This window comes from Schistosoma mansoni, assembly GCF_000237925.1.
Source record: "Schistosoma mansoni, WGS project CABG00000000 data, chromosome 3 unplaced supercontig 0105, strain Puerto Rico, whole genome shotgun sequence".
In the NCBI taxonomy this organism is placed as follows: Eukaryota; Metazoa; Platyhelminthes; class Trematoda; order Strigeidida; family Schistosomatidae; genus Schistosoma; species Schistosoma mansoni.
The window spans coordinates 1,206,602-1,226,174 of record NW_017386009.1 but is presented as its reverse complement, the minus strand read 5'-3'; the positions used below and the strand labels follow the sequence as shown (position 1 = coordinate 1,226,174).

The 19,573-nt window shown below is 41.4% G+C and overlaps 1 protein-coding gene across 1 annotated transcript in view; it reads left to right on the top strand.

Annotated features, from left to right (window-relative positions):
• Positions 1 to 452: 452 nt before the first annotated feature.
• The window catches only part of Smp_163040 (hypothetical protein), a gene marked incomplete at both ends in the record, with an annotated part of 75,345 nt that continues 56,224 nt past the window's right edge, over positions 453 to 19,573 (top strand). Inside the window, 3 exon segments of the mRNA XM_018791317.1 lie at positions 453 to 491; positions 19,099 to 19,270; positions 19,308 to 19,526. Coding sequence (XP_018645529.1) covers positions 453 to 491; positions 19,099 to 19,270; positions 19,308 to 19,526 — 430 coding nt within the window.

Here is a 19,573-nt window from a genome sequence, read left to right as displayed (position 1 = left end):
GACGCGCGTTGTGAATCAAGGCTATATCGAGGCATACGCACAGTATGCACATATGTCAATTAGAGACTGACCAGTTGCAGTCCTAACACATCGATGGGAAGATTCAAACAAACAATACTAAGTGAACCAAGGTAAGACAGTTATTAAAGGACTTAACAGCATTCGGGATTTACTTACGATTCAGGGTTTGTAAACAGTGTAGTGATAATGATTACAAATAAACCAAAAGAAAAAGATACCTAGGTTCAATCAACAACAGAAGAAGAGGTTAACATAAAGAGCAAAAAAATAAAGAAAAAGAAAACAACACGAGGAGATTTTCCTGTATATTCTTACATGCGTATGCAATGGCTTTTAAGAATACTGTCACCTAAAACACTTTGGTATGCTTTTCAGTTTATTCCTTCTGTTACAACGTGGTCTATCCTTACGGGCACTAGCTTGCTGATCTCATGGCTGAACTTCTGAAGAAACTTTCGTTAAAGTCTTTGGTCAGTAATTAAAGCAGTGTTATCCCCTTATAGTTATCACACTTTCTAAAATCTATCTTACATATCTTGATGTTGTAGTTTATTCCGGTGGAAGACTTATGAGTAATGTGATACTGTAGTGCCGCGATTCGTTAATTGTTTACTTCGATAACCGTTATGATTCTAATCTTAACGGTGCGTAAAATCAGAAGACAAAGGATAGCAGCGACTACAGTTTATTGTCAAATAACTCAGGTCAGAAAGCTAACAACACCTGAGCGAATATGAACGAGCGAGTGAGCGGCAAGCGAGAGAGCGAGTGAACAGGCGAATAAGCGAATGAAACGAACGAGGAGCAAGCGAGCAAGCAGCAAGCAATTACATAGGCAATTTATAGTCAAATTTAATAAGGGCACAACAAAGCAAAACAAAGGCTGATAATAGTATTTGCGTGCGTACATATATGGGGAGGATTATGAGTCATCGAATGATATTTAAGTAGTCAACATTTCGGGTAGAGCGTCATGTGCTCTAGTGGTATAGCAGTGCAAAGAATATGCAAATTGTTACTATCCAAATAACGATGTCTGTTAAGTAAGTTATAAAAAAAGGGCTTAACCAAAATTGGCTATAATTGAAATTGATTGTAGGATGGTTGCTATATAACTCCCCCCTGCAAACAAAGATATATGAAAAAATGTCTGTATTTACATAAAGTACAGTAAATTGAATAGCGTAGTTACAATCATTTGAAGATATGGGCCTGTATAAAATTAGAATGAAGTTAATGTGCATTTAGTTCGTGCCCGTCCGTTAGGCTATACAAAATAGCGGTAAGATGTAGAAGGAATATGGTATCGCTTCGAAAAAAAATTACACGTATGAGCGTAAAGGTACATAAGCTTTGTCGAGTTTAATAGCGTTTAACATAAGTTTAATAATCTGTGTATACAATGAAGAGGAAGAATTATGATTAATATTCAAAGTAGCAGAAAATTATCAGTAAAAGATTGTAGCGACATAACGTTGCGGCCATCTTACTCTGCGACCAGATTTTGTCGTTATCGAAGTCTCTTCTTTTTGGTGCGTTAGTGTCGTTGACTCTTGAGACTCGTGTTTCGTCGGTGTGATCGTCTTCGAGAGGCTTGTGCTTGTCGACTGAAAATCGCTGTCAATGAAAGCTGGTTTCACTCGATCGATGCTGATTACATCTGTCCTCCCAGCTTTTTCTACCGTAACTGTCTTATCTGTCTTCGTAATCACTCTAAATGGACCTTCATAGTTCGGCTGCAGAGGTGGTTGTACGTTGTCTCTTCTGATGAATACGTCCGTGCTATTATGTAGTTGCTGAGGTACGAATACTCGTCGTTGTTGTAGTCTGGGAAGTGCTACTTTTAAATCGTTCATGTGTTTCTTCAGGCGTTGCACGTAGTTGGCTACATCAGTCGGAACACTTTTACCTGAAGCGAAAAATTCTCCGGGTAAACGTAAAGTAGTTCCATATACCAACTCGGCTGGACAACATCCCATATCCTGTTTAATTATTGTTCTTAAACCTAACATGACTAAGGGGAGCTTATTAGCCCAATCGTTATTGACAATGACAGATGTAAGGGATGCTTTCAACTGCCTATGTAGGCGTTCAACCATTCCGTTTGCCATTGGATGGTAGGATGTCGTTCGTATACGTTTAATTCCGAGGAGTTCTGTAAGCTGCTGGAAGAGTCGACTTTCGAATTGAGCTCCTCTATCGGTCGTAATAATTGCCGGTATACCATAGTAAGAAATCCAATTTTCGATAAGGGCTTTGGCTACGGATTCGGCTGAGGTGTCTTTTATTGGTACCGCTACAGGTCATCGGGTAAATCTATCGATGCATGTAAAAGTATAGTTGTACCCGTTCGAAACCGGCAGTGGTCCCACGATATCGATGTGTATATGTTCGAATCGAGTGTCTGGCTGTGAAAACGAACCCACTGGCGAGCTAGTATGACGATGTACTTTGGCTTTTTGACATTTCATGCATGTTTGTGTCCAATTACGTACGTCGCGATTCATTTTTGTCCATACGAAACGCTCACTGATTAATTTCATCGTGGCTTTTATTCCCGGGTGCGATAGGTTATGGATACTTTCGAATACTTTTCGTCGTAATGGTTTAGGAATGAATGGGCGAGGTCGGCCTGTCGACATGTCACATATTACTTTCGCGTTGCCGAACTGAATATCTTCGAATAATAATGACGTCGTGTCATCGAATCTTAGCTTGTTTAGTTCGATGTCTGTCTCTTGTAACTTCGCGAGACCGTGATAATCAATTCCATTTGTAATAATCGCGTTTATCGTTGTTCTGGACAACGCATCTGCCACTTCGTTATTATTACCTTCAATATACTGTATGCTAGATGTAAATTGGGAAATAAATTCTAATTGTCGAATTTCCCTCGGCGAATAGTTATCCTGCTTGGCGTTTAATGCTTTCGTGAGGGGTTTGTGATCTGTATACACTGTGAAAATGGTACCCTCTATCATATGTCGGAAATGCTTGATTGCCAAGTAAATCGCTAATAGTTCTCTTCCGAACGTACTGTACCTCGTCTGGGTAGGATTTAATCTCTTCGAGAAAAATGAAATCGGTTCCCATGTACCGTTTACTAACTGCTGCAGTACTGTTCCCACTGCTATGTTCGACGCGTCCGTCATGACGGCTAGTGGCGCTTCGCTCTTTCGTCATACTAGTATCATTTTCTCATGAAGTGCTCGCTTAGCGTTCTCAAAAGCCTGTATGGCCTCTGTCGATAGACGGAATTTTCGGGTATTTCCTCGCAAAGCGTCCGTTAATGGCTGTAGTATTGCTGCACAGTTTGGAATAAATCGCCTATAATAGTTTATTAGTCCCAAGAATCGTCGTAACTTTTTTTGTGACTTGGGCAACGGATAATTACGAATAGCAGCAACTTCTGCTGGAACTGGCATGATACCTCGAGAATTTATCATATGACCTAGGAATTGCAATGATTTCTTTCCAAATTCACATTTCTCCACGTTAATAGTAACACCATGTTCTTGAAGTCTCGTGAATAACTGTCGTAGATGTTGTAGATGTTCTTCCACAGTAGCGCTAGCTACTAATATATCGTCGATATATGCATATACCCCTGTCAAACCTCTAACAACCTGTTATAACGCGAATATATATAGTGGGTATTGCGATAGGACTACACGCAATTCTACCGATTGACCGAATTCAGATATCCTAGTTCGACCCCAATACTGTTCCCCAACTCCAATAAATCAGAACACAGCCGTTAAATGAGAATTGTTTATGGGGTCAGCAGCAGAACAAAAATGGTTTACAGACAAGGCATATTTATACAGTTACGATGACTATTATCAGTAACCAATGGAAAGGAAGAACACGTAAAGGTTATAATTAGGACGACTCAAAATTGACCAATAGGGAAACGACACATGAAAGTCATAGTTAGGACACTGTAAATAATGGCCAATAGGAAATAACATGCGAATTATGTGAAGAGTCTGAAAACATACCATTTTACATTCGAGATAATTTTTGGGATATTCTTGTGAATATCCTAACACCTCCCCTTGGAAAAAATTAATAGCGACGCAATCGTGGGTTTACCTGACAGTTCTTTGGTTTTCTTCGTTTGCGCTTTGACCTCCTTCGAGGTAACGACGAAGAACCTGAAGAATGTTCTGCTTGGTTAGACGGCTCAGTTGCCTCCGTTGTAGGCATCGGCGGAAGTTGAAAAGTATCTAGCAGTAAGTCGAGGGGAACTCGGTTAATAATTCCAACTTTTTCTTTGGCATCTCTTGGCCGTAGTTGATTATGATGCCTGGTCCAGATTTCTTGGTTTACTCTGACCTCATACATGACCTTCCCCTGTCTCTTTGCGACTTCACCCTCTATCCATCTATCATACCCATGTCTATAGTCCCGAACATACACTTTCGCACCAACTTTGTAGGGAATTCTAGTGTTCTGCATTCGGGGATTCTGCCGGGTTACTCGCCTGGGTGCCATCGCACTATGGATTGTTCGTAGCTTCCAACCAGGCTGGAGGAGTTCGACGAATCGATTTTGGAGGTCTGTAGCATGCTGTTGTGTAGTAGCAGGAGTTTGTACTTGATTACAGATAGTGCTGATAGGAAGATTGGCAAGACCAAGTTCTTCGAACCAATCTAAACCCAGAAGGTTGAGAGGAGATTTGGTGATGTAGCACGTTCCGTTGAAGGTTGTATCTCTGAACGAAATACAGCAATTAAGTTCACCATGAAGGCGGAGATGACCACCACATGCACTAACGGCTGTCTGCGAAGATGGTTTGATGGGAGGTTGACCCAAGGTTCGCCAAGTATCTTTCGACAGAATAGTGATATCTGATGCAGTGTCCAACTGCAATCGAACTGGCTGACCATTGATTGAGAGGGTAAGAAATTTGCGTCGCGTGGCGGCATGAGTGTGAAAGACTGCTGCTAAACTCCTTGATGAGGGAAGCTGCTTTTTAGTATGACGACGTTGCGTCTGTGCATTTCGACGGCTATTGGGTCGATGGGATTGGCAAAAACCGCTTTTGTGACCAACTTTATGACAGCGATCGCACACCTGCTGTTTGAATGGACAAAATTTCACATAATGCCAGGCTCCACAGTGCCAACATGGAGAGGGGGGCTTCTTGTGAACCGGTCTGGAGTGATTAGAGAAAGAAGGAGCACTGGCTTTCGTAGGACCACAGGTCTTCGATCTCGGAGATTTGTTCTGACGTTGAACAGCGTGAACTTCGGAACCACCATGGCCCCCAGATTGGACCAAAGTGGTGTCACGCTGCAGGTTGACAATGCGTTGATACTCGTCGGTGATTGCATTAAGTGTTAGCGTTGGGTCTTGTTCAAGGCGGTTCAGCAATCGAGTTCTGATGTCGGAGAATTTGGGTGACTGAAGACTACATATGAATACGAGGGATTTGAATTGGTCGTCGGTAAGGGATTTGAGCTTAAACCGTTCGCACTCACGGTTGACAATGCCAACATGGGTTAGGAAGTCATCGGACTCGTTCATGACCAGTTTTAAACAGCGATAGCGAGTATTGAAAAGTGAAAGATGGTCACCAAAAAGTTGGCTGAGAGTTTGAACAGTGGCATCGAAGGAACGGTCTCGTGGGTTCTGCGGTAGAATGTAGTTGCAATATTTATCAAGCTCTGATGGACCAAGTTTTCGAAGGAGAAGACGCACCTTCCACGAATCATCTCTGTCAGCAAGGTCGACTTTAAAAAGATCTTCATAACGTCTGAACCAGGTATCAAATGTAATATTGGCATCAGGATCATAAAGAAACTCTGAAATACCACTAGTAATACCGTCGACTGATTGAGGGATTGTTGGTGTACATGAGACTCGAGAAGAGATCTGCGTCTGAGTAAACATCTCCATCAGCTTCAGCTGTTGCTTGAACAATTCTTCTAATTTAACTGGATCCATAGCTAGTCAGCAACTTGTTTGCAAAATCTCCGTCGCCAAATTGTTATAACGCGAATATATATAGTGGGTATTGCGATAGGACTACACGCAATTCTACCGATTGACCGAATTCAGATATCCTAGTTCGACCCCAATACTGTTCCCCAACTCCAATAAATCAGAACACAGCCGTTAAATGAGAATTGTTTATGGGGTCAGCAGCAGAACAAAAATGGTTTACAGACAAGGCATATTTATACAGTTACGATGACTATTATCAGTAACCAATGGAAAGGAAGAACACGTAAAGGTTATAATTAGGACGACTCAAAATTGACCAATAGGGAAACGACACATGAAAGTCATAGTTAGGACACTGTAAATAATGGCCAATAGGAAATAACATGCGAATTATGTGAAGAGTCTGAAAACATACCATTTTACATTCGAGATAATTTTTGGGATATTCTTGTGAATATCCTAACACAACCTGATCAATAAATCGCTGAAAAGTTTGAGCTGCATTAGTTAGTCCAAATGGCATTCGCAAAAACTCGAATAAACCAAATGGAGTGATTACAGCCGTTTTCGGTACATCTTCTGGGGCCACTGGAATGTGGTAGTACGCCCGAACAAGATCAATTTTCGAAAAAATCGTAACACCTTCCATTTCGGTAGTGATGTCGTGGATATGTGGCACTGGGTATCTGCTATCGTTTGCTTGTTAAGGGCTCTAGAATCTCCACATGGTCTGATTTCTCCATTCTTTTTGGGAACCATATGTAACGGAGATGCCCAGGGACCATTATATGGCCTTATGATGCCAAGTTTCATTGGTTTTTCGAATTCTCGTTTCGCAATGTTTAACCTTTTTGGGTCCAACCTTCGCGCTCTTACTCTAGTCGGTGGACCTTTCGTGACGATATGGTGCTGTACTGTATGTTTAAGATCTTTGTTGTCGTATGATGACCTCGTTAAATCGGCGAACTTATTTAGAAGTGATTTATATTGCTCGTTATTATCTTTCGACACTACTAAATTCATAGATACATGATCGGTGGTCACTCCTCTTATGACTACTGAGCGTTCTCCATTCACTAGTTGGTTTCGTCGAGAATCTACTAATAGGTCAAAATTATTTAAGAAATCGATACCATTTATGGGTACGGAAACATCAGCGATCACAAATTCCCAGCGAAGCGAAATATTACGGCCGAAATTCAAGGTTAGTTTTCGCTTGCCATATGTCCTTATGTCGAATCTATTCGCTGCTTTAAGAGTTAGCGCAGTATCGATATTTTGTTTTTCGTTGCTCAATGGAGGGACGACGCTTATCTCTGTTCCCGTGTCTACTAAAAATTGTGCGCCTGTTACTCTGTCCTGAACATAGAATAAACGATTGCTCCTGGGAGCTGCGTTGATCGTTGTAGTCGTTACTGAGAATCGTTGGGATCGTTTAAATTTGCATGGAGACCTGCATTTTCGAGCTCTGTAGCCAAATGTTTGATGGTACCAGCATATAGCAGGATCTGGTAGTCCCTTAGAAAATGACCGGTTTCTATCTCTTGATCTGCTGCGCGACCCACTTCTTTTCCTGTCGTTGTGATTTAAAGTCGTTAGTTTGTGGCATAGCGCATTAATTTCCTTTTGCAAGGCCTCGATTCTTTCGTCAACTGTGGAGTTGAGTGTTTGTGGAGTCGCGTGTCTCATTCTCTCGTAAATCTTATCGGCTATTTTAGCGATGTTGTCTATGTCTACATCGCTATCTCCAACAGCGAGGATCTGCTGTACGTTCGGTGGGAGTCGTCGCAACCATAAGTGGTAAAATATATTTTTATCAACATTTCTGTCTCCGATTACGTTGCTCATATGAGTTTTTAACTGCGAAGGCGTTCTATCTCCGATTTGAACTTCACTGAGCAACTGCTCGACAGCTTGCCGGTCGTTTAATGAGAGAGCCTTTATTACTGCCTGTTTCAATACGTCGTACGGATTTACCGCATCCGGCTTAGTTAGGACCTCTCGTACGTTGACTGCTACTTCATCTGGAAGTAGTGAGCTTGCATAGCCGAACTTATGTCGCTGTAAAATAATACGATTGGCTACGAAGTAATTTTCAAGTCTAATAAACCAGAGTTGAGGATCAGTAACATTAAAAGATGGAATAGTAACATTAATAACTCCCACGGATGGTGACTGTGAAAGATCGATTGTTTCGTTATTTAAAGACATTACTAATAATAATAATAATAAATTAAATAGTATGCGAATATAACGTAATTGTCACTGAGAGAAATGAATCGATGAAAACAATGATAACAACAAATGGTACAATTTATAACATAGAACGGACTTACTGAATTGCACCAATATATCAATTGTTCGTGAATAATCGTTATTTACTATGAATATTATCGTTAAGTTCAAAAATGGAATAATGTACGTACGATTAAAATTGTGATATAATAAATCCACAATTATGATTATAATCCAGATAATAATTCGAATAGAAACAGAGTACGTTGAATTTTCGAAATGAAATTATTTCGTCGAAAATTGTTTTATGTTCGCTCGGCGAGGCATCCGATTCTGTAGTGCCGTGATTCGTTAATTGTTTACTTCGATAACCGTTATGATTCTAATCTTAACGGTGCGTAAAATCAGAAGACAAAGGATAGCAGCGACTACAGTTTATTGTCAAATAACTCAGGTCAGAAAGCTAACAACACCTGAGCGAATATGAACGAGCGAGTGAGCGGCAAGCGAGAGAGCGAGTGAACAGGCGAATAAGCGAATGAAACGAACGAGGAGCAAGCGAGCAAGCAGCAAGCAATTACATAGGCAATTTATAGTCAAATTTAATAAGGGCACAACAAAGCAAAACAAAGGCTGATAATAGTATTTGCGTGCGTACATATATGGGGAGGATTATGAGTCATCGAATGATATTTAAGTAGTCAACATTTCGGGTAGAGCGTCATGTGCTCTAGTGGTATAGCAGTGCAAAGAATATGCAAATTGTTACTATCCAAATAACGATGTCTGTTAAGTAAGTTATAAAAAAAGGGCTTAACCAAAATTGGCTATAATTGAAATTGATTGTAGGATGGTTGCTATAATACATGATGATTATATCCCCCTTATTCTTCTGTACTATATTCGCTTTAAATATAGAGATTTCAGGTTAATCGAGTGAGGTTTATATTTTAGTTCAAGAGCATTTATGGTTGTTTTCCTTAGAAAGCAGTCTAGTGGGGCAATATCACTCTTAAGGTTAAGTGATGAGGTGCTGGATTTTTCTCCTGATGAGGGTTAAGGTCAACACTGGGAACAGTTCAGCATAATTCTAGGTTCAGGACACCTAGTGTTTTGTAAAGCCGACTCACAATAGAGTATGGCTTTTAGGATGCATAAGGGCAATAGGTAGAAACATCTAATCTGTCATAAGGGATGATGACCAGGCCCCTTTCAGCCGTTGAAGATGTGGTACTGGAATCTCCTAAAAAGTGAGTGTTGGGTGGAGTATCTTCGCTGTTCACTACTAGTATTCTGTATTTGTTGATGTAAAAACGATGGGTTTTGGTAATTCAGTTCCTTATCTGATGTAGGTCTTCCTAATGGACAATGATATAATCTGAAGCAATCATTTCCCTTCAGATTTCAAGATCCTCTGCATAAGGTGAATCTGTGTTCTAAGATACAATGCTGTCATCTTTCATTGTCTTGGGTTGGATTTTAACCTTAGCGTACGGCCAGCACGGCAGAAGAGGTAATGGATGGATACTATGTAACATATTCCTGACAGTTATCTCCACCCGAATTGACTTCGGATACGTTTCGGTAATAAAACATACTTACGAGGACATAGACCTTTTATAGTATGCAAATAGCTCACACAAAAAAAGCACAACAAAATGTTACAATAAATGGCAAAAGTGCTAGCAATTGTTATGAAATGAATGTCACACCTTCTGGGATAACTATCACAAAGTGAGTTCACTCGTTTAACTAAGGTTTCTCTGAACAGTTGGCAATGACGGCATGGGGCGAAATATAAATCCGATAGCGTTATTGAATGACAATCCAGACAAAGGTTAACTTGGAATGCAGAACAAATGTTATGACACTATTACAATCTTCAGTCACAGACTGTGACTGACAAAACAAGAGAACAGAAGATAGAGATCGCGCTTTAGTTGAATAACAGCAGTGTGAGTATTAATCAGCCAAATAATTATATCCGTTTTTATTGATACACGTAAAGAGTAAGCATTGAATACGAATGTGGTTACATATAATGTCACAAATGAAAAAAATGTGGTCTTAAGTTCCGTCTTTACATGTACATGACATTATACTTTTATCCAGACTAATTCCACGAGAATGATATCCTCACTGAGATAAGGGGACATGGATTCGGAGATCTTTCCGGACGAAGTCGTCAATAGGCACAAAAACCGGTTATGGAATGTTCTGGAGTCAAAATACTTTTGACCCTGAGTCGAAAAGGTCGCTAAGGCATCAACAAAAGTTAGGCCATCCTTGATAAGTTGACTACAACTTCGAGGAAATATTGTTTGCTGATATAGAGGAAATTTCCACCTAATCTTCCACAATTTATTCGGCCCCATTTAGAGTATAGAAACATAATGTTTCCTCCTTTATTTCAAAGTGATAAGAATGAATTGAGACGTATCCGACGGTGAGCCTAAAAATCAGTTCGGGGACTCAGATTCAAGCCTTACAGACTAACTTACACCTGTTAACCCCCTTGAAGGAGCAAAGGACACCCACAAGCATTCGCCATCCAACCCTGTTATGGACACCCTTTTCGGCTCTTTACACTTGCTATCTATCCATTTCATGTCTGCTCTCGATTCTCGATGTAGCGTGATCTTCCTCTTTTCAGTTGTCATTCTTGATTCCACGCTAGGGCTCGTTTTATGATGCAGTTTTGTGATTTCCTCGATGTATGTCCGATCCACTTCCGACGTCTTTTCCTAATTTCCTCTTCAGCTGGAAGCTGGTTTGTCCTCTCCCATAAAACGCTGTTGCTGATAGTATCCGGCCAGTGGATGTTGAGTATTTTGCGTAGACAACTGTTTATAAATACTCGTACCTTCCTGATGATGGTCGTAGTAGTTCTCCACGTTTCAGCTCCATACAGTAGGACTGTCTTGACGTTCGTATTGAAGATTCTGAACTTGAAATTAGTTGAGAGTTGTTTTCAGTTCCATATGTTCTTCAATTGTAGAAATGCTGCCCTTGCTTTGCCAATCCTCGCCTTTACATCTGCATCCGATCCTCCTTGTTTATCAACGATGCTTCCTAGGTACGTGAATGTTTCCACCTCTTCCAGAGTTTCGTCATCAAGTGTGATTGGGTTGGTGTTCTCCGTGTTACATTTGAGAATCGTGCTTTTTCCTTTGTGAATGTGGAGGTCTATCGATGCAGAGGCTGCTGCTACATTTGCTGTCTTCATCTGCATTTGTTCGTGTGTATGAGAGAGGAGGGCTAGGTCATCTGCGAAGTCCAAATCATCTAATTGATTCTGAGAAGTCCATTGTATTCCGTATTTCCCGTCAGATGTCGAATTCTTCATAATCCAGTCAATCACTATAAGGAAGAGAAATGGGGAGAGTAGACAGCCTTGTCCGACTCCGGTCCTTACTGGAAATGCATCTGTCAGCTGTCCTTCATGCACCACTTTGCACTGTAGTCCATCGTATGAGTTTTGGATAATGTTGACAATCTTTTCAGGAACTCCATAATGTCGAAGAAGTTTCCATAATGTTCTCCTGTCCACACTGTCAAACGCCTTCTCATAGTCAATGAAGTTGACGTATAGTGATGAGTTCTACTCAATTGATTGTTCAACGATGATCCATAGTGTTGCAATCTGGTCTGTGCACGACCGATTCTTACGGAAACCAACCTGTTGATCTCGAAGTTGAGTGTCTACTGCGTCTTTCATCCGGTTCAGCAACACTCTGTTGAAAACTTTTCCTGGTACTGATAAAAAACTGATGCCTCTGTAGTTTTCACATTTGCTCAGACCTCCTTTCTTTGGTATCTTGATGAGATATCCTTCTTTCCAGTCCGTTGGCACTTGTTCCTCTTCCCAAATCTTCTTGAATAGAAAGTGAAGCATGTTTGCTGTTACTTCAATATCTGACTTCAGTGCTTCAGCTGGTATATTGTCAGGTCCTGTCGCTTTCCCGCTCTTGATTTGTCTGATAGCCATCTTGACTTCTCCGACCGTTGGTGGAGTGACGTCGATAGGAAGGTTTGTGTGCTGCTTCGTTGTCCGGTGGATTCAATGGAGCTGGCCTATTCTAGAGTTCTTCTAAGTGTTCTACTCATCTTTTCCTCTGTTCTTGAATCTCTGTGATTGGCTTGCCTTCTTTGTTCTTGGCCGGTCTCTGTGGCTTACTATATTTCCGTACCTGTTTCCTCGTTGCATCATATAGTTGTTTCATATTTTCTTCTCTTGCAGCTTTATCCACCGTCATTGCTAGTTCTCCCATGCATTTCTGTTTGTCGACTTTAATGCTTTTCTTCACTTCCTTGTTTACTCCTATGTATTCAGCTTGTGCGTCGATTTTCTCTGCTCGTGTTCGACTGTTGTTAATTGGTGTCTTCTTGTTCTTCCTTTCTTCAATCTTGTCCTGTGTTTCCATGGCGATCCATTATTCATTATGATGCTCTTTGCGACCCAGAACCTCCTGATACGTTGAGGTTAATACTTCTTCGATCCCTTTTCAATCGTCATCCAAAGTAGTTTCTCCTTTTTTGAGTAAATCCTGTAGAGCTTGGGACATGTTCTTGAGAGTTATCTTGAATTGGTTGAGTTTTTCAGTACGTGAAAGGAAGGCTGTACTGAACCTTTGTAATGCTGTTCCCCCAGTTGTCCATTGTTTCCTTAGATTCAGTTTCATCTTGACCACAATCAGGTGGTGATCTGAAGCTGTATCAGATCCTCTCCTGGTTCTCACATCTTCCATTGTCCTTCTGAATTTTTTGTTGATGTAAATATGATCTATCTGGTTTTCTGTGGTGTGGTACGGCGAGATCTATGTTGCTTTGTGTATGCTTTTGTGTGGAAATATAACCGATTTGTTGAATGCACATAGATTTGCAAGTCTCTCCCCATTTTCATTTCTCTTTCCTAGTCCATGTCGTCCAATTATATCTTCATATCCTGTGTTGTCCACTCCGAGTTTAGCATTTAGATCTCCCATCAGGATCGTGAGTTCCTATCGTGAACACTTCTCTATGATTGGTTGCAGCCTCTCATAAAACTAATCTTTGCTGTCTCGGTTGTTATCATTGGTGGGTGCATAACATTGGATAACATTCATTGGGATTCCCTCCTTCTTTGTTTTGAATGATGCTTTGATTATCCTAGATCCATGAGATCCCAATCCTAGAAGTACATTTCGTGCTTCTCTGGACAGCATCAGAGCAACTCTTTGAGTGTGTGGAGCATTTTTCCTCTTTGTGACCGGAGTACAGCAACATCTCTCCCGAATCTATCATTTTGCTGATTCCTAGTACTGCCAATTTGTATCTCCTCATTTCCGCTGCTTATTGACTGGTCTTCCTGGTCTCCTACATTTTCTGGACGTTCCATGTACTCGTATTTATTTTGTCCCTGGTTGTTATAAGCAGCATTGACCTCGTGACCTCCGAAGAATCTCAGCTTTCATCCTGAGGCATCATAGTTCTTCCTTCAACTCGGATGTCAGAGTTTAAGTGGTTTAATTTGCTTAATCTGGTTAGCGTTTTCTTGTAAAGACTTTTTCCACAGTATGGGGTCGCCGTCCCCATGCCAGAATCTCCTTTTTCACACAGGCTTGAGCCTGGCGGTAAATCCAGAAGAACTACAGGAGGAGTTAAGCCTTGCCATGGCTACTTCAAGTCATTAAACCTTTACTCGTTCGGGTATGGGAATCTCAGAGGTGACTTTGTAATGACGTATAGCAACTTAAAAACTCTTGAACATCCCCTCGAATATCTACTTAAGTTGAGTGCCAACATGAACGTTGGGAGTAACGTCCATAAATTTGAGATACAACATAGAACTGATTGTAGGCACACCTTTTACTCTTTACCAGCAGTCATGTTCTGAAATTCTCTGCTGGCCTAGCTTGCCAAAGAGACTTACCAGAAGTCTTTCAAGAGGAAACTTGACGTATTCCTAAGGACTAAGGATGGTATCTCACCATGATTTACATCTACATTTTTCTCTTTCATCGTTCAAATGATTCAAATGGTTGAGGACGGAATAGAAGAAGCTTTCGCTTTACGGGCTTCCATGTCTAGTAGCAGTGAATCAACAATACCTCCAAACAAGAACCTAGATATATTAACGATAATAGAGGAAAGAAGAATTCGGTAAATCATAATATGTTATCCTTAGTCCTTAAGAATAAGTCAAGGTTCCTCTTAAGTATACTAAGATTCCTAGCTGTAGGCATTGGTCTTCAGTCTTCAGTAATAGGGATAGTAGGTTGATGAACCTGTGTTAATCCTGACAGATTGCCTTCCAGTGAAGGTCCAGCTTCTTCTTGAAAATGTTCACTGATGGTGCTGATACCACTTGTTCTGGTAAAGCGTTCCAGTCATTGACCACTCGATGAGAAAAACGGGCCCCCACCTTTAGTTTATTAGATCGCGGTTTCAGAACCTTCTTGCTATGACCTCGGAGATTATTAGTGCTGGAGGGAGCAAAAAGATAAGACTTATTAACACCCAGATCATAATTAAAGATACGAAATGCCAGTATAAGGTCACCTCGTGTCCTACGATAAGATAAGGGGAAAAGGTTTAGACATTGTAAACGCCCATCGTAAGGGAGTTTAGAAAGACCCTTTACTAATTTTGTCCCTACACGCTGGACACGCTCAAGCGACTTAGTATCCTTTATCAGACAAGGGCTAGCTGCTTGGATACAGTATTCTAAGTGTGGCCTTACATAGGTGGGATGTAAAATTCGAAACATCTCGTCAAAGCATTTAAATGCTCGGCGAAGTGACCATAGCGCACGATAACCTTTGGAAGCAGCCGCATTGCAGTGCGTAGTAGTTTTCAAGTCGTGACTTATAGTTGCTCATAAGTTTTTGTGCTCTTGAACGCGTGGCAGAGATGTACCATTAATGGTATAGTGGTAACTAATATCGTGCCCGATGTGCATGAACACGCTCTTCCTGGAATTAACTTCCAGGCCCCAATCATGAGCCCACCTAACTAATTCGTCTAAATCTGCTTGCAGATAACAACGATCAGTCACATTTCTTATTGTTCTCCAAATTTTAACATCATCCGCAAACAGTAACATCGACGACTTAAGTAATAAAGGTAGTTCATTAATATACAGAAGGAAAAGTAAAGGGCCTAAGTTGGTGCCTTGGGGTACACCACTTTTGACCGGTTTCCGTTCGGATAGCGTTCCATTGACCCTTACTCTCTGTCTGCGGTCACATAAGAAGCTTCCTATCCATCCCTGTATAGCACCTGTTATTCCAAAGCTCGAGAGCTTCTGCATAAGACTTAAGTGTGAAACCTTGTCAAACGCTTTGCTAAAATCTATGAGTATCACGTCGACAGACAGGCCGTTGTCTAGGGCAGCTGTCCAATCCTCTCTCGCAATGAGTAAGTTAGTCAAGCATGAATGCTTGTTACGAAACCCATGTTGCTCGGGAGTTAACAGATTGTACGAATCTATGTGACTCAGTAGCTTAGCCCGAATTAATTTTTCAAGTAACTTAACTACTAGGCTGGTCAGGCTAACAGGCCGGCAGTTAGATACGATTCGTCTCTGACTATCCTTAAATATAGGACTAACTATGGCGTCTTTCCAATCCCTAGGTAGTTGAGCCTGTGAAAGGGACATGTTGAAGAGCATCGTGAGCGGTCTTGAGATAATGTCCGCAAGCGATGACAGCAAACGTGGGTGTAACCCATCAGGGCCCGGTATCTTACAAGGTTTTAGGTTAGTTATCAAAGGAAGAACAATATCCTCTGTCACGTGTAAAGGTCCTATGGCTGGTATCTCATTGTCAACGGGACAAGTAGTTATAACACTACACGTAGAGTAGACTTCACTGAAATAGTTAGCAAATGTCTCCGCTTTCGCTAGATCAGATTCAGCCAATAAAGCTGAATTTTTGCTCAACAGTAACGAGGGGATACCATCACTACGTTTCGTCCGCCTTTTAACGTACGAAAACAGTCGCTTCGGACAGGTACGGCTATCGTATGCCAACTGTCGTTCGTAAGCCGTGCGGGATTTAGCTATGGTCTTTTTACATATATTCCGGATTTTTATATTCGCACTTAAATGATGCCTGACCTGTTGACAAGAATAAGTCCCAAAAGTGTTTCCTACGCTTCAACAGCTTCCGGGTTTCCTTATTAATCCATGGAGGGCAATGTGATAGCTTGCGTGCTGACCATGGGATAAACGGTTGAGTTACGGATTCGAACGTAGACTTAAACCTATTCCATGCATCATCAATCGATCAATCAGCATCGACCGACCAGTCGATCGAGATAGCATAGTCCCTGATTGCCGGAATATTAGCTCTCCAGATATTAGGACGGGGTGGAGCAGATGCAAATTCTATACCATGTATCCGGAACTTAAAGGAAAGTACGACATGGTCACTATTCACCAGTGGGGGAAGGTGTTGAATGTCGACGACATCTTCACAGTGGTGTGTGAGGACAAGGTCTATCAATGACGGATCATGTTCCAAGTCTATATGCGTCGGCTTAACGATACATTGTACAAGTGCACATTGAATAATTGTTGATAGAAGGTCGCTATCGAAACCCCCACCTGGAGCTGTGAGCACTATCCAGTTTATTTGGGGTGCATTGAAGTCTCAAACGATGAGACAACATGTTGCCTTACTCCAAGAACAGACGTGTCTTAGGATAAAGTCGTCAGCGAGACAACACAGACTACGATATATTCCTCCTATCGTCACCAACCCGTTTCTAGACCTAATTGTACAACATGCTAACTCACACGTACCACTTACATGCGCCTCCGATATGATCGAGTTTATGCGGAAGTGGTCCCTAACATATAATATTATGCCTCCTCCCTTGCGACTTCTAGCTCTATCACTTCTGATACAGATGTAGCCTGAAATGATGGGAGAACAGTCTATATCTACAGTGAGCCAAGTTTCGGTGATAACAATTATATCCGGATTTAATTCGTCTACCATCAAACTTAGCTCAGACATCTTATTCCGAAGACTACGGGCATTCGTGTAACACACATTTAAGGTGTTTTTGGAGACATACGTTCTACCCACACAGGTCTCGGAAGCATTGGCTTCCAAGACCTGACTACCCGAAAACCCTTAATCGTAAGGTTCGCTTCACCGTTTAGCTTTCGAGTTTCTAACTCTGTTAGGGCATTCTTCCACTTGATCCGATCCTCAAGTGGCCAGTCAGGTCGAATACGAATATTTGAGTCCCGAATTTTGCGTGCGTTATTCAGTACTACGTCCCTTTCCTCAAAATTACTGAGTACTAATTTAAGGATCCTTCTCTGTTGGGTTTCGCCTCCAACATATTTACCGGGTCTGGTGACTTTCGAGATATGTACCCCTGGGACCTCCTCTGGCAGTATATTTCTGATGAGAGATCCCACTAACTGCAGGTCGTGGGCATGTCTCTTAGCGGGATCGGTGTCTTTCGATTCTTCCAAGTCCCAGATGATTACACTAGGGACCTGTTTAACTTCCTTAAAAGTCGTGTTCACGGCCTTCGACCGTGATGTCAGATCCTGCCGGTTAGCTTCTGGCTTCTTACTGTTAGCTTTCTTTATAACAGTGTCGTGTGAGTCGAGCGAGTGACTCACAACAACATTTGGTGAAGTCAAACTGTTCCCATCCACAACAGTACCAAATATTTTCTTACATTTGGACTTGAGCGGAGTTGCCTGATGCGCAGGACGTGAGTCCAACGATGACTTATCGACTATACGCGCGCTTTCTTTGGGTATTTTTCATTCTCTTTTACGTTTCCGCGTAATCCATTCCCCACTAGTCTCAGCATCCAGATTGGAACTACTCTGGACGATAGTGGTTCTAGCCGGGTCATCAGTCGCTGCTAAAGCAACTTGTCCCTCAGTACTTAATGGCGTGTCTTTCATTGGTTGTATCGGAGTAGAAATTTTTGTTTCGTGTTGCGAAATTGGGTGTCTGGTACCTGCCATGGCAGCATTTACGACACTGATACAATCTTCGTTATCAGTATCCATGTTGCCGGCACGGCCTACGTCGACCTTTTTAGCTAACGCTAGAACGCTAATGGCTTCCTGAATGAGTAATGTCTTGCTTGAGCAACAAAACATACAGAGCCAATGAGAATTGGGTTTGAAACACCTTTTATAGGCAGCAGGGCTTAAGCGGGACCACTTCTTACATTCGTCACATTTCATCCCTTCTTCCACGGGGAATAAGCAATATGGCTATCCACACTTGTGTGCAGAGCCGACCATCTTAGAATGAAGCGAAATGATAGGCAAGGTAGATATGTAAGACAAATCACAACCTTAATCAAATAATCAAGCCGCAGTCGACCAAGAATGCTTTGATGCAGTAAATACACAAAAGTAGGACCAAAACACACAAATGCAATGTCACGTTAACTGAAATAAATTCAATTAAAGTGTAAACAGTAGTTTTGATACGTAATTTACGATCAAAACAGTGAATTTAACTCAACGAGAAACAATACCACTGTCCTTTTAAATAGCGCGCGTTACAGATCGGTGATCCACTGCCACTAGACACGTCATCGGGTTTAGCGAAAGCTTTTCTATTCCTCCCAGGACCATTTGGACCACTATATCATTAGACACATTAATGTGTGGTAGAAATCAAGGTCGTCCTTGAGAATTTAATACTACCGGGGATTCAAAGCTCTGCGCTCCTGTACCCCTAAAGTTTAGCATGTGGTCTTCTGCAAAATCACTCAAGTGCATTGTTTGGGACGTAGTCTGCAATGGGAAGGCCAACCGATTGCTGGAAATGGAGAACAGCCTTCAAAAGCACAAACAACTGTTATTATCTCCACTTTCGTTTCCTGTAATTTCCCATTGATTCTAATCATTTTTTACAGGGCAAAAATGAACGTGATTATGAAATTGTTAAAAATGCTAACAACTCGGCAGTCACGCTACCTGAATTTCCACACAAGGTGGTACTGTCGGAGGATGTAATTCAGGAGTCACTGTTTATTAGTGAAGTTTTCAACTTCAATGAACTTAGAGCTGTAGAGCTTTGCCTAACAGGTACATGTATTTTAATAATCAACTAATAAACTCTTAGTTGAGAGTCAACTATCCTTATTTCCTTGTCTTGGCCGAGGTTTTGTCGCCGTAGTTCTCTATTATGAGTCTCACCTCTCCATTATCGATACATTGGTTGCCTTGATTGGTGCTCGTGATGGACGGATGTGGTCGAATCCTACATCAGCTGAGATTTGTCAGGTTATCCATTCATTTACCGACGAACTGTCTGCCAATGGATTATTCCCAAATATCTTAGGTGGGTTTACGTTATACTATTAAGCCCTGTGTATCTGCATTTAGATG